Genomic DNA, 14,375 nt, shown 5'->3' with positions numbered 1-14,375 from the left:
ACCAGAAACTGAGCCCAAATCTCCCAAGTTCCAGTCCTCTGCTTTAACCCACAAGAGTAACCTTCCTCTCTGTTACCTAACACATTTAGTCTCTATCTGTTTATGAATGTGTCGCGAGCTGCTTACAAATTTCATTTGATATTTGAAGTTATCCGCTGAATAATTTTTGCAATTCATTGTGACTATTTGATGCCCAAAACTGGACACCGAGATCACATGTTACTGCCTCGTTTCCTTCATGGGATGAACGTGTCTCCTCGAATTATGCCTCTAGTACACATACTCACATTTGCCTTCCTAGTCTGTCAATCTAGTGCTTCTCTAGCTAGCTCTGGTTAGCTGATTCCTGCCACTCACACTCCAACTGTGATGCAGAAGATATTTCATTGCATGCATATCCCTTATTGATCCCAATGGGCCAGATTCTGATACCTGTTGTATTAATTTAGATGGAATACATGGGCCCAAAGAGTCAAAATTGTTAACGTGACTCTGAAACTTTAAAACATTAAACAGTTTTAAACAAAGTTTGGGGTTGGGTAGACAGAGAGCTCAGCTTGCTTAGTACCATGGCAAACTCCATTAAAAATTCTTTATAACCTTTAATTAAATATACAGAAAAGAAAGATAAACAGCTACAGTATCTGAAGTATAAACTATTAAGTAAGGCTTTCATTGTAACAACATCCCTGGTTCCCTTTAGAAGGAAAAAAAAACCCTTGTTTAACAGTCTTTTAGGTGGTATTGGAGATGATAATAAGTGTCTTTTCTGGGGAAAAGAGAAGATAGTTGAGATGGGCCGAGCTGTCATTACCCTCATGTTAGGTAGCATCATCCTCAGTAGTCCAGTAACTTCAGTAGGATTATTTGTGGCACAACATCCTGTTTAACCTGAATTAGGGTATCAGAACCTGCCCCTTACACTGCAAAGAAGAGTGAATGGGACTGTTCTGAGTGGCTTTCTGCAAATGACTGGCTGTTTCTTATGCTGTATGCACAGAGTACGCAGTCTATGGACGTTACCTTGGAAACGTGTGATCTTTGAAGTTTCTCTTATGTGCGGCACTGTCTGCAATCTTGTCACTTGAGTTTGCATAACAAGAATCCCTGTCCATAATTCCTGGCTCGACAGCGCGGAGACAGAACTGGGTCTGTGAAGAAAGTGAAGAGTGCAAACACTGCAAAGCACTTCACGGTGACTCACAGCCCAGCCATAGTTTAATAGCCATATTTTCATCTGCTTACCATAAACATTTATACTGTATTTAGAAATCCGAGCCAGCTCCGATCTTCTTGCTTAGGTTTATTCAGATGATACCCTGGATTCAGAGACAAGCCGCCCTCATTTAGGCCCTGTCTGTCACAGGGTAGCTGGTCCCTGCAGATACACGAAGCCCAGTGCCCCTGGACCAGAGCAGGTGAATCCAATCCAGCCAACTAAAGAGGGCCAAGATACACCTTGGCCTGGAAAGGGCTGCTGGACCCGAGGAAGGACTGAGACAGGCCAAGGCCTGAGGAGCAAAGACCACAGCAGAGCAGAGTGAGCTCCTGTTGTGGGTCCCTGGGGCCAGAGGCTCAGGGAAGCAGCCCTGTGGCTGCTGCTTCAGGAAGGGAGCAGAGCCAGCAGAGGGCTGGGAAGCTGTCAGGAGCTGGAATGCCAGAGACTCCTGGGAGGGATGGCCCTGAAGCCTGGGGCCGAGGACGGAGTTAAGACTCTTTTCTGCTTGTTTGAGAACCTCTGTTAAAGAAATAAACCTCCTTGACTGAGACTGGGTGTGGCAGTACATACTTTGGAGCCAGGGAGAAGCTCCAGCCCTGGTGACCGGCCTAAACCCTGTAAACTTTGAAAGCTCAGCTTCACACCTCTTTGGGAAAACAGAACCAACTGTGCCCTCACTGCAGCTCTGCCATGTGTTGTTAAAGAATCACCTGGCTTCATTTATACATCTTCTGGGGTCTGCCCTGGACAGTCCCCTCCACACGGTGCCAAAGTGATCCAGTCACCACATCTAGCTGAACTGAAGGGCCTGTTTTCCATTCTCACCTTCTGCAGGGCCTGTCTGCTGCCTGTGACACAGTATCACCCCTCTTTCTAGACTCTCTCTTTCCTAAGACCTCCAAGACCGTGTATTCTTCTGATTCAGCTCCTCCTTCTTCCACTACTTCTCCATTGCCTCCTTTGGGGACTCTTCCTCCACTGCTCTCCCACTCCCTGCAGGAATCCCTAAGGCCTCTGCACCCTTTACACTTCATACCTCATCTGCTCCCACAGCTTTAACTATGACTTCTTTTTTTTTAATTAAGTAATTAATTAATTAATAATTGGAGATATACCACTCTCCTAGAACTGGAAGGGACCTCGAAAGGTCATCGAGTCCAGCCCCCTGCCTTCACTAGCAGGACCAATTTTTGCCCCAGATTCCTAAGTGTCCTCCTCAAGGATTGAACTCACAACCCTGGGTTTAGCAGGCCAATGCTCAAACCACTGAGCTATCCCTCCCCCCATTCACAAGTTCATAAGTCTGCATCTCCATCTTTACACAGTTCAGTCGTATGTCTCTGATAATCTCTCTGACATCTCACTCTGGATGTAACACCACCAATCCAACTGAGCATCGAACCTAAGCCTTCCCCCTGCTCTTCACCATGCTCCCTGGCATGTAAGTTAGCAACCTGGCTGTAGCATGGTTCAATGGATAGGGCCCCACACTGAGAGTCAGAAGACTTGGGCTCTGCCATTGACTTGCTGTGTGATCTTGGGAAAGCTTCTGAACATCTGTTTCCACATCTGTAAAATGAGGCTAGTGGTACACAGCTCCCTTTGTAAATCAGGCTGAGATCTGTGAATCATATCATAACTGAGTATTAATATGGGTGCATCAAATTCCAGCGACCTGTTACATCTGAATTTCTTTAGATGCATGAAAGCAATGTTTAGCAGCAGTGTTTTCTGTTGATTCCTTCCTTTCATCTCTTTCTTTTGGTGGAAACAGACAGATTTTTTTACGATTCTCTAACAGATAGAAATGTCTATGATTCTATAATTTGATGAGCTTGTCATTACTATGAGTCATGAATTGGCACTGAAGAGTTAAAAAACCCCACGCAAACACTCTGCAACGATCTGGACAATGACATGCAGAGATATGACTTGACATGTAAAATAACTATAATCAGCATGATTTATTGATTATACCCCAGTATATGACAGGAACTAAGTTTGTTGTTCATTAAAATACTGACTCAAGCTGATCAACAACCGAATATATCCTGGGGAAAAATAATCCAAAATCATTTGGAGAGGGATGCATAGAAAGCAACTCCTGATGATAATAGGCACTATATTAGACATGAGTTTGCAGGGCGATATGGGTAGAAAAAAGGCCAGTGCAAATTTGAGCCCACATGGAGGAGATCAAACCTGTAGTGACTGATCATGGGAAATATAGTTTTTCAGTGCTAAGGCAGCAGAGAGGAGGGGTGGTCCAATGTTTAGGGCACTAACTTAGGACTCAAGATACCTGGAGTCAACTCCCTGCTCTGCCACAGACTATTTGGGTAACCTTGGGCAAGTCACTTAGCCTCTCTGTGCCTCGGTTCCCCACCTGTACAATGGGGATAATAGCACTGCCCTACCTCACAGGGTTGTTGATATTTATCCTCACGACTGGGAGGTGCTCAGATACTACAGTAATGAGACCATATAAGTAGTATAGCTAGATAGTTCAAATCCAGCACAGGGAGTGACCAATGTAGGATGGCTTTTGGGTGGCCTGTGTCAAATGACTTGGTGGACTCAGTGCAGCTCTCTGTGTTCAGGTGTCCATACCACAAAATCCAATATATGGCCTGTGTCATGCAGATCAGACTAGATGGTAATAATGGCCCCTTCTGGCCTTAAAATCTATGAATAAATATTGCACTAGCCGGCAGCCTTAATGGCACTCAGAACTGAGGCTGAGAACAGGATGGATATGGAAGTGGAGCTACTCTCTTACCCCTAGAGGTTGTCCTATCAGGTCCAATTAGGACATATTGGAGGAGCACTGCGGGGAAGCTTGCATCACCACCACCTATGTTGCACCTCTTCTGAATGGACAGCTTCAGTTTCCTGGATTGCAAACTTTTCTCCAGTATTAAATTAACCATACCACATTTTAAGTAGTGGTTATGAACTAACAAATCCTAGAATAATAATAATAATAAATAAATTAGTGGCAAATCCTCTTTTTCCTCCCCTTTTCATTGTGCTCACATACTGGCTGAAAAATATATTGGATATGATATCTGCTCGCATAAGCAAAACTTAAATAGTATCAGGCAGATATAGTACTAAAGCTAAATGAGTGTTCATGCTGCATACAGCCAACTGCACTTAGTGCAATTGCTTTTGGGTTTTTAGGTCTGACATTTGATGATATGCTCTGAAATACAATCAAGTTGCTCCACAATGAGCTTTGTCAATTAAATTAAGAGCAAAAGATCAACTTAATTCATTTTTTTACAAGCCTTCTCTCTTCCACGCTGACTCGTGAAGGGCATATCCATGGTAAGAAAGGAAGAAAATAAGAGTAAGTGACCAATCATTTAGGCCCGAACCCAAAGCCCGCTGAAGACAATGAAAAGCCCTCCATTGCTTTCAATGGGCTTTAGGTCAGGCCTTTAGAGCTTAGACTCAGCAATCAAAGGTCCACTGGCATAGCTGCAAAGGAAGAAACCAGAATCAAGGAGTGGCACTGTCCTGGAGCTGCTCCCCCCTCTCCTCTCCAAAAGCCAAAGCAGAGGAGGATGCCGGCTGGACGCTGTGCTCAGACAAGCCTGGGGCGAGAAGGTTCTACTAAACTGGAGTAAGAGCCTCATAATTAGGTCCACAGCAAAACAATTGTCTTTCAGTTTGATGCCATACATTCAGCACAGCAGCACTTCCGTAACTTGGGTGGCACGTCACCTGCATTCCAAATCCAGACATCGGTTGCTCCGTCAGGTTGACGCTCCTCCAGTTTAAGAGTGAAATCCTGGCCTCACTGAAATCAATGACAAAGCTCCAATTGACTTAAATGGGGCCAGGACTTCTCCATAAATATTTTCACACGTCAGTGTAATTCCTCCACGCACACAGGTCCAGTTTTACAACAATGAATGGCACACAACACCGCTCACCTCAGAAAGGAAGAGAGAAAATAGGGTAATTGTTAATCATTAGTTAACTCATTAACTATTGAGCTGTCCGTGCTCACCTCCAATTGGCCAATGATGCCAGCTCCACTGACGACTTGTTCAACTGTCAAACAAGTATGCTCGCCACACTGCCCAACACGAGGCACTCCCTGTAAACAGCCACTAACATCCAGGGCCGGTGCAACCATTTAGGCAAATTAGGCGGCCGCCTATGGTGCCTAGTGGTTGGGGGTGCCTAAAAGCCCACTCAGGCGAGGAGGTGGAGTGGAGGTGAGCTGGGGTGGGGGTGGGGGGAGCAGGGAGAGCCGCCCGCAGTAAGGGCGGAGGCGCACAGGGGAACCGCTGCCTGCCCCAGATCACCTACACTCTGCCTCCTCCGCTGAGCACACAGCCCCTGCTCTAAGTCTCCTCCAATCGGCGCCGCAAGCCAGGCGGGGTTAGCTGCCATGAAGGCGGGCTCCCCAGGCGGGGTTAGCTGCCGCGGCGCGGGGGGGGTCTCCCCGGGCAGGGTTAGCTGCAGAGAGGGGGTAGCTGCTGTGTGGAGGGGGGGCTCCCCGGGCAAGGGGGGGTGGCAGCTCCCTGGGTGGGGGGCTCGGTTAGCTGCCACGGGGGGTGGGGTTAGCGGGGGGGAGGCGCAAGGTGGAAGTTTCGCCTAGGGCTCAAAACTTCCTTGCACTGGCCCTGACTACATCACCTCATTATCCTCCTGCCAACCCCTCCTCACAACTCTCCTTTGCCATGATGCCTGACAACAGTTGGCTGTGGGTGTGCTGAGACCACAGTCTATCATACTAACATCGCCGTGTTTTCTTGTACTCTGCTGTACCCGTCTGTCTTCCTCTATCCAATTATTGTCTCATCTTATGTCTCCAGCTGCTGTATCGCTCTGACTCCCAGCTCAGGCAGACATGCACGCACTAGCTCTGCTTGACCCAGCGCACTAAAGTTAGCAGTGTGACCAGCACGGCATGGGCAGAGGCTCGGGCTAACCACCCAAGTACATACGCAGAATTGTACTCAGGCGGCCAGCCCGAGTCCCCACCCATGCCATGGTGGTCACACTGCTATTTCTAGCATGCTACCTTGATCGGAGGCTGTGCTGAATGTATGTCTGCATGAGCTGGGGTTATACCCTTAGATTGTAATCTCCTTAGCGCAGGGACCATCTTTTTGCTCTGTGTTTGTACAATGCTTAGCATGATGGGGTCTTGATACGCGACTAGGGCTTCTAGGGGCGATGGTAAAACGCATATCAGTAATAATGCTGCTGCTATGAATTAATACTGAAATGATAATACTGTATATAGTACAGAGCCTTTTGGCAGAAAGGCTGAGAGAGCAAAGTGATTTTCACGAACATGAATCAAGGATCATAAGCCCATTCCCCTGTAAGGTAATCAAGTATTATCCCATTTTACTCAAGCAAATAAATTAAGGGCCCTTATCCTTATCTACATCAAACTCTTACTCACATGAGTAATACAATTCACTTCAGTGGGATTACTCAAGTGAGCAAGACCCGGATCCTCAATGGGAGTTGGGCAGCTAAACTCCTTTGAGGATCCAGGCCAAAGTGCTCCCCAAATGTGAATGAGGGTTGTGCAAACCGGACCCTTAACTTGTGAGGAATCCAACCCCAGCCTCCCGAGTTTAAATCTTCCTGATTTGGGGGAAAGGGCGCTCCCTCTCTCCTGGCATAGCTAGATATGGTCAGGCTCAGTGACCCTATAAACACAGCGATGCTGGGGTGCTCCCACGTGCTGCTCCGCGCCCTGTCTGTTTTCAGGGAAGAGCGAGGCAGAGGTTTGATTCTTTTCATTATAAACCTTTTCTGCCACTTCCTGCCTTCTCACCGGCTGTTTGTCCATTCTGTACCGGCCTCCATGGGCTCCTTCGGGTGCTTAAATCTAGGGGCATCCTTAAGTGTCCTGCTGCACAGGGGCGGCACCACCTTCCCAGCCCGCTGGTTCTGCCGGCCCTGGGCAGGGGGTGTCACTGCTTACACGTGCCAGGCTAAGCGGCGCGGCCTGATTTCCCCTGGCTCCGTCCTAGCTGGTTCCTCTCCTCCCGCTGGACCCGTTTACGGCTCGGCGAGACGGCGGCCACTGCCTGCCCCGGCTCGCTGCGGGGCTCCCCCCCAGCGTGCGCCCGGCTGGGACTGCGGGGCGGGGACAGACAGGGGGAGGGGCTGGGGTTTCCCGCTCTCGCAAGTGATGCAAGGAGCCGGCTGGATTTTCCCAGCCCGCGTCCCCGCCCCGCGGGCGAGCGGCTGGCGCTCCCCGGGGGGCGGAGGCGGCCCATGCGCAGCGGGCCCGGGGCCGGGGAAGCCCGGGGCCGGGCAGACGCGCTTGCCATGGTAGCGCGGCCAGGCGCTCGCCCAGCCTGCGCAGAGCGGCGCGGGGCCGGGAGGCCGCCCGGGGGCTGCGCGGGGCCGGAGGCCGCCTAGGGTCGCGCCCCGCGGGGCGGAGCAGCGGCGGCTCCATGGGGCTGCGGGACTGGCTGGGCGCGCTGTGCTGCTGCTGCTACCGCCGCTGCCCGGGGGATGCTGCGCGGGCAGAGAAGGAGCCGCTGGTCAGGTAAGGGCGCCCGGCCCCCGGGGGTGCGTGTGGGGTCCCCGGGCCCGCAGCCTGCCCCGAGCTTCGTGCCCAAAGCCGGCTCCGGAGCGGCGGGTCCGAGCCTCGGCTGGGGCTCGCTCCCTGGGCGCCTGCTCCGGCTCAGCAGGAGCTCGGTGGGTCGGGGCGGGGGGGTTGTTTAGGTCCTTGGCTGTTTACCTGAGTAAACGGCGGTGAACGGACTTGGCAGAGCTCTAGGACCAAGCTGTTAACAATACACCCAGCCCGTTCCCGAGCACTGGGGGGCTGATTTGTGTGTAAAGCGGGGGAATCACAGATTGGAAAGAGCAGGAATTTTTTATGACTCTAGGGAATGACAATGTTTGGAAGCGTTTAGCTCCAGTATTCCCGTGGGTGGGGAAAGGACTGGAACACCACTGATAATCTTAACTCCGCAAACCCTACGGCTGATGAAGTGGGTTTTAGCCCACGAAAGCTTATGCCCAAATAAACTTGTTAGTCTCTGAGGTGCCACAACAAGGACTCCTTGTTGTTTTTGCTGCTACAGACTAACAGGGCTACTGTTCTGAAACCGGTTTACAAACTGACACTGGCATCATCCCCCACCCCACCCCCGCCCACTGGCATGTGATATAATTTAGTATTTTTCTTACATCGGATAATTTTAATGGTGGTGAGTGGGAATTACCCAGGTTCATTTTATACCAACAACGATTGCTTAATAACGTACTTAGAAATGTGAGTGAATGCAGATGCTTGAAGGTCTGATGTCCGTTTATTGTCACTGGAAATCTGGAATAAAAGCAGGTATCTGTATGTGCCCTACTTTAAACAGGATCCCTATTAGGCAGAATTACTTAATTCTGTTAGAATTCCCAGAGGGGGTCAAGTAGTATATGGATAAGGGTGATCCAGTTGCTATGATGTACTTGGATTTTCAGAAAGCTTTTGACAAGGCCCCTCCTCCAAGGCTCTTAAGAAAACTAAGCAGCCATGGGACAAGGGGGAAGCAGGGGCAGCTCCAGGCCCCAGCATGCCAAGTGCGTGCTTGGGGCGGCATGCTGTGGGGGGCACTCTGCTGGTCGCTGGGAGGGTGGCAGGCAGGCAGGCCGCCTTCGCCGACATGCCTGTGGAGGGTCCACTGATCCCGCGGCTTCGGTGGAGCCGAGAGGTCCACCGGAGCCGCAGGACCGGCGACCGGCAGAGCGCCCCCCACGGCATGCCGCCGTGCTTGGGGCGGCAAGATGTCTAGAGCTGCCCCTGGGGGGAAGGTCCTGTCATGGATCAATAACTGGTTAAAAGATGGGAAGAGTAGGAATAAATGGTCCATTTTCAGAATGAAGATACGTGACAGAACTGTACCGGGACTTGTACGGTGCAATATATTCATTGATGATCTGGAAAAATCCATGGTGTTCCCACACCTTGAATACTGTGTCCAGTTTGATCACCCCATCTCAAAAAGGATATACTGAAAAAGGTTCAGAAAAGGGCAACACAAATGATCAAGGGTATGGAACGGCTTCTGTATGAGGAGAGTCTAAAAAGAATAAACTTGTTCAGCGTACACAAGAGACCACCAAGGGGGGGATACGATAGAGGTCTATAAAGTCACGTGTGGTGTGGAACAGAAGTGTTTTTACCATTTCACAAAAATGGTACAAAATATAAAAACCAAGGGCCACTTGATGAAATTAATAAGCAGCAGGTTTAATATGAACAAGAGGAAGTAGTTTTTCACACAAGTAACCTGTGGAACTCATTGCTGAGGGATGATGTAATGGCCAGAAATAGAACTGGATAAGTTCATGCAGGGTAGGCCCATCAGTGGCTAGTAGCCAACATGGTCAGGAACACAACCCCATGCTCGAGGTGACCCTAAATCTCTGATTGCCAGAAGCTAGGAGTGGAAGACGGGGGTAGATCACTCCAGAAGTGCCCTGTTCTGTGCATTCCCCTTGAAGCTCTGGTAAGGGCCACTGTCAAAAATGGACAAGATGGACCATGCTCTGACCCAGTATGGCAGCTGTTATGCTCTAAATAGCCAGAGTATTAAGAGGGCATGTCATGAGTTTATTGGTCTCAATAAATGCAGTAGTGGTAACTAGAACTACGATGTAAAATTTCATATAAAAGGAGCTAGTCTCCTTTTGAAATGTCTATTCCTAGTCAGTAAAGCTATTCTTCCTAAAGAATAGAATCCCTATTTTTTAAAAAGGGACTCAGACTTTGTCTGAAGGGATTATGATCTTTCATTAATACAGTATCTTTAAAATTAAATGTCCTGAAACTGACTCAGACAGTATTTCCTGTCAACTGTTCTAAATATTCATGTTATGCAATCCATTTTATTAGTGGCTTCCCCAAGCATTAGTAATACAACCTGCTCTGCTCTTGTCAACTCTACCCAAGTGCTGCTTCTCTAGGAGCACCATTTGGTGTTTGAGTTTTAACACTGACATCCAGCTTTTGTCAGGTCAGGGAGTGACACCTCTTAAACAATAGGTTTAGACTGTAAAGGTTTGGTCAGTGGAGTAAATCATTCTTAACGTGGATTAATTCAGTTGATTGAACCCTTATGGTATTTGTTCATCCAACACCTGACATGTGCATTCCGGCCATGGTCTATGAATCTGTTAAATTTTAACTGGCAATATTGATAGACATGAGCAGTAAACAGCTCTTCTCTAGGTATTTACACTATTTTTTCCATAATACATATAGAATAGGAGAAGTGCTTGTATTACACTTAGGAAAGCTTGTATTATAGTTTGTATAGTGGTAACCATTAAATTTCAGCATCTGTCAGCACTACCCACGCGGGTGTTCAAGATGCTGGTGTTACCTCCCTATTCTAAAGGCCTCATCCTGTAATTCCTGTATGTTGAGCTCCTGTAGATTAGGGGATGAGCTGTGGTGTCAGTTACCATTGTGTGGTAAAGGCTAGCTTTATGGAGACTGCTGTATATGCTACATCTAAAAATATTTTAATGCAGTATATTTAATTAAATGAATCTATATTTGTGTCTAAGGTAGATTCTATGGTGATGAACACATTAGAAATATCCATTTTATATACCATATTTGTGTCAATTTCTATTTAATAATAGAAGGTAGGTACACTAGGTAGGAGAGACAGAGACTTTGAAAAAAAGGTGGCTCCATTCTTGCCTTTGTAAGATTTTGGTGCCAATGGCTGTACCCCTTGCATGTAAATACCCTGAGTCAGATTCTCTAGTTCACTAGAACCTTAAGGCCCCAATCCTACACAAGATTTACTCATGTACTTTATGCACTGTGAGTAGCCCCATTGACTTCAGTGTGACTGATCACTATGTAGTTAAGCATGTGCAGTAACGCCTGTGATCTTGTGCACCCATTATCCCATTGATGTCCAGGGGATTGTTCACACATACCAGTCAGCATAAAGCTGGCAGAATCTGGCCTTGCATTAATACGTGATACAAGAATTCTACAGCATTCCCTTGGTGAGCTTTATTTTCACACTCGCTATACTAATCTCTGTGATATTCCCCCCCCCCAATTTCATTTAAAAAAAACCCAGACATTTTTTTTCAGTTTTATAAAAGTGTCAGAAGTATATTGCACCTTCAGTTTCTTCTGTTTTTCAAATGGCGCATGAATGACTTAAAATGCTTCAGGTCTTGTCTGAAAATGGCAAAAACAATTTTTTCCCTCAGTCTAAATTAGGATTTTGATCCTGCAAAGCACATGCATGACTTTGAGTGCTGTGAAGAGTCTCTTTGAAGTCCGTGCAAAGTGAAGTGTTTGAATAAAATTATTCAGGATTGGGGCGCTTAAGGTACAACTCATGGTGACTGCTGTGACTGTGCATCGATGTCCATGTTAAGTACATGTGTAAGTCTCTGCAGGACCTGGGTTATGCTCTGTTTCTAGTGCCGTGTTACACACATGGACCCCTCTTTGCCACTGGGCTGGTGAGTAAGAACCCAGGGTTCTGGGCAGGTTGGTCAGACCACATTGATGCACACGCTGCTGTGGAATTGCCCCTCAGGTGCTCCATCTACTCGAGCTGCAGTCACACCTCATGGCTAGTGTAAACATAGGCAGTTTCTGCAGGCATATTTCAGAGGCTTATATAAACTATTCTGGGAAGGGAGAGGAGGCACTTCAGTCTCCAGGGCTGTCAAAGCTGCACCCAAGTGACCCGGAGGCACTTCAGCTGCAGAAGGCCCAGGCAGTCGGGCTCTCTGTGGATGAACTGTGCAAGTGCAGCGGGTCGGAAATCCTTGACCCACCCTGGAGCAGGGTGCAGAGTTGCAGACTGGTGATGGGAGTAGCAGTTGCTTGCAGCCCCTCTCCTTCCCACCCTCCTCCTAACATCACTTGGGCTATTAGAGCCTGATACAAAGCCCCCTATGTGGGCAAAATCTTTCCACTAACTCTGGCTCTCCAGGTGTTTGCATATGCTAATGAATTCAATAGTCTTGCCCCTGCCACACATCTGTGTCCTCCTATGCACCCGTCTGCTCAGACCTAGTGCAGAGACCACCTCCCTAGAGGGGGAGAACCCCTCTATTTTTAATGAGCAAGTGCAGGACTTCACTGGCATCGACATCCCAAACTAAGGTGGGGAGCAATACGGATTTAACTGTCCTGAGCTCTTGCTTTTAATTACGCTACCTACCTAATACGCTACCTAAATAATACCTTGCTTTTAAATACGCTACCTAAATAATACCTTGCTTTTAAATACGCTACCTAAATAATAACACAGATAGACGTTTAATCCTGACCTTGGTGCACACAGCTACAGGAAATTCCCATTAATGTAATGAGAGTTAAGCACCTGCATGGAGAGAGGAATAGCCTTTTATTGTTTCATGGTCTTGCAAAGCCTTGTGAGTCTTCAGTCTGTGAGCTGATTGCATGGAACACCTTTCTTTAGTAACACATTACAGTGATGATCCTGTTAGTTAATGCTGGCTTTTCACAGGAAATCCTATAGAAGCACTATCCATCTGACCGCCACCTTGTATCATGAGTCTGTCCTTGCTATTTGTGTCACCATAACCCAGTAGCCGTTATTTGAAAGAGTTGCACTTTTGTTTAAACTGAGGACCTTGCAGCCATCTTTTTATTGTTTGGCATTTCAGCTCCTGTAACTGAGTTTTAAGAGATTATTCTGGCAGTTCTAATGCCCGGACAAGTGAGTTTTGAATGAAAATCATGAAAACTTCCCCAAGCCCAGGCTGAAGGGTTCCAACCAAATTAAAATAACGTATTACTCAGCTGGTGTTAGAGAGGGAGAGACTTGTTTCCCAATATAGTCAGGTCTCGCTCTAGACAATAGTGAAATCTAGCATGTCAGAGCTTTCAGTCTAAATGAATTGCCGAGCGTTTAATGTAACCTTTGTAAATGGCAAACTGTGATTAAAAATTATTTTGGTAGCCTCTTCCTTCAAACATAAATGCATGGTAATCTGTCTTGCTCTGAAGGTGAGCTCTCTGGAAGGAGGGCCTTCTCAGGAGGCAGCTGAACGGAGAGAATTGAAGCTCTTAGTGTAGATAATATATTCTCAACTATTGAAAGCTCCTTGGAGCAGTGACCTATTTATGAAACACTAACTCTCAGCAATTGCTGGATAGAGGCCAGGCTGGGCAATGCGCCAAATGCTCTCAACTCAGCTTCTGTACCTGGGAGGGTGTGGTGGTGGTGGTGATCTAGTGCTGGCTTTTCCCCATCTCTTCCTTCTAAATGTCACGTAGGAAGATGCATCACTATAGGAATAATCATTGTTGGGGTCTCTGCGAGTTATGTGGTGTCCCATGTGCTTTCAGGAGTGGGGAATGCATTAAATTTTTTGTGTTTTTTTTTTAAGACCGGCATCTGGGATTGTCTTAGCATTTGGAACACAAGGTTTCCGAACCCACTAGGATGGGATCACCCTTGTATTCTTCTACAGGAGACGAAATGAGGACTAAATGCTGTGGAGGGATAAGTGGGAGCAATTCCACTGAAGGCAATAGGGTTGTGGCTGCTTTATTCCAGCAGTGAATCTCTTCCTATGGGAGACTTCGTAATGATACCTTGGAAGCTGAGAACCTGTCTTACCTGCATGGACACTTAAAACAACCCCTTCCGGCTCTAGCAGGCATTTGCCCAGCATCCCAACAATATCCCTCCTTGTACAGTCTTGTGGAGTGTGCTACATGGTGAGATGCTACTGCCCTCCACCCCAGAGGTGGCTGCATTTCAGTCACACTGTGTGGAGCGCTTCCCGAGCTGGAGAAAAGCATTGCTGCTATAAACGTATGAATGACAAAATATTTGAGGTTCACATCTGACTTTGTTTCGACCTGACTAACTGAACTTTAAGTGACCGTGAGTTAGGTCTTGTACTTGTCTGAAGATGGTCCAAAAAGATGATTTTTTTTTGTGTGGCATGGGGCAGTATGAACATGCAGAATTTCCTGAGTTGTTCATCTTACATCAGCCCAGTGAGTAAAACTTTGCTCATGCTTAAGATCAAATCAGGGTGTATAATTGAAATGCAGCTTGAAAACGTATTCAAATGTAGCAAGCATGCTGATGTTATTTATGACACCTTGGTCCTGTTGAAATTAAGAGCAAAACTCCAA

At 47.4% G+C, this 14,375-nt stretch overlaps 1 protein-coding gene across 1 annotated transcript in view; it reads left to right on the top strand.

Annotated features, from left to right (window-relative positions):
• Window positions 1–7,486: 7,486 nt before the first annotated feature.
• MREG (melanoregulin) overlaps window positions 7,487–14,375 on the top strand; it is a 44,018-nt gene continuing 37,129 nt past the window's right edge. Inside the window, exon 1 of the mRNA XM_044978518.1 lies at window positions 7,487–7,754. Within this exon, the coding sequence (XP_044834453.1) occupies window positions 7,660–7,754 (95 nt within the window). The 5' untranslated portion in view covers window positions 7,487–7,659. The remainder of the gene's footprint in view (window positions 7,755–14,375) is intronic.

Source organism: Mauremys mutica, chromosome 10 (assembly GCF_020497125.1).
Source record: "Mauremys mutica isolate MM-2020 ecotype Southern chromosome 10, ASM2049712v1, whole genome shotgun sequence".
NCBI classification, from domain to species: domain Eukaryota; kingdom Metazoa; phylum Chordata; order Testudines; family Geoemydidae; genus Mauremys; species Mauremys mutica.
This window is presented reverse-complemented; position numbering and strand designations above follow the sequence as displayed.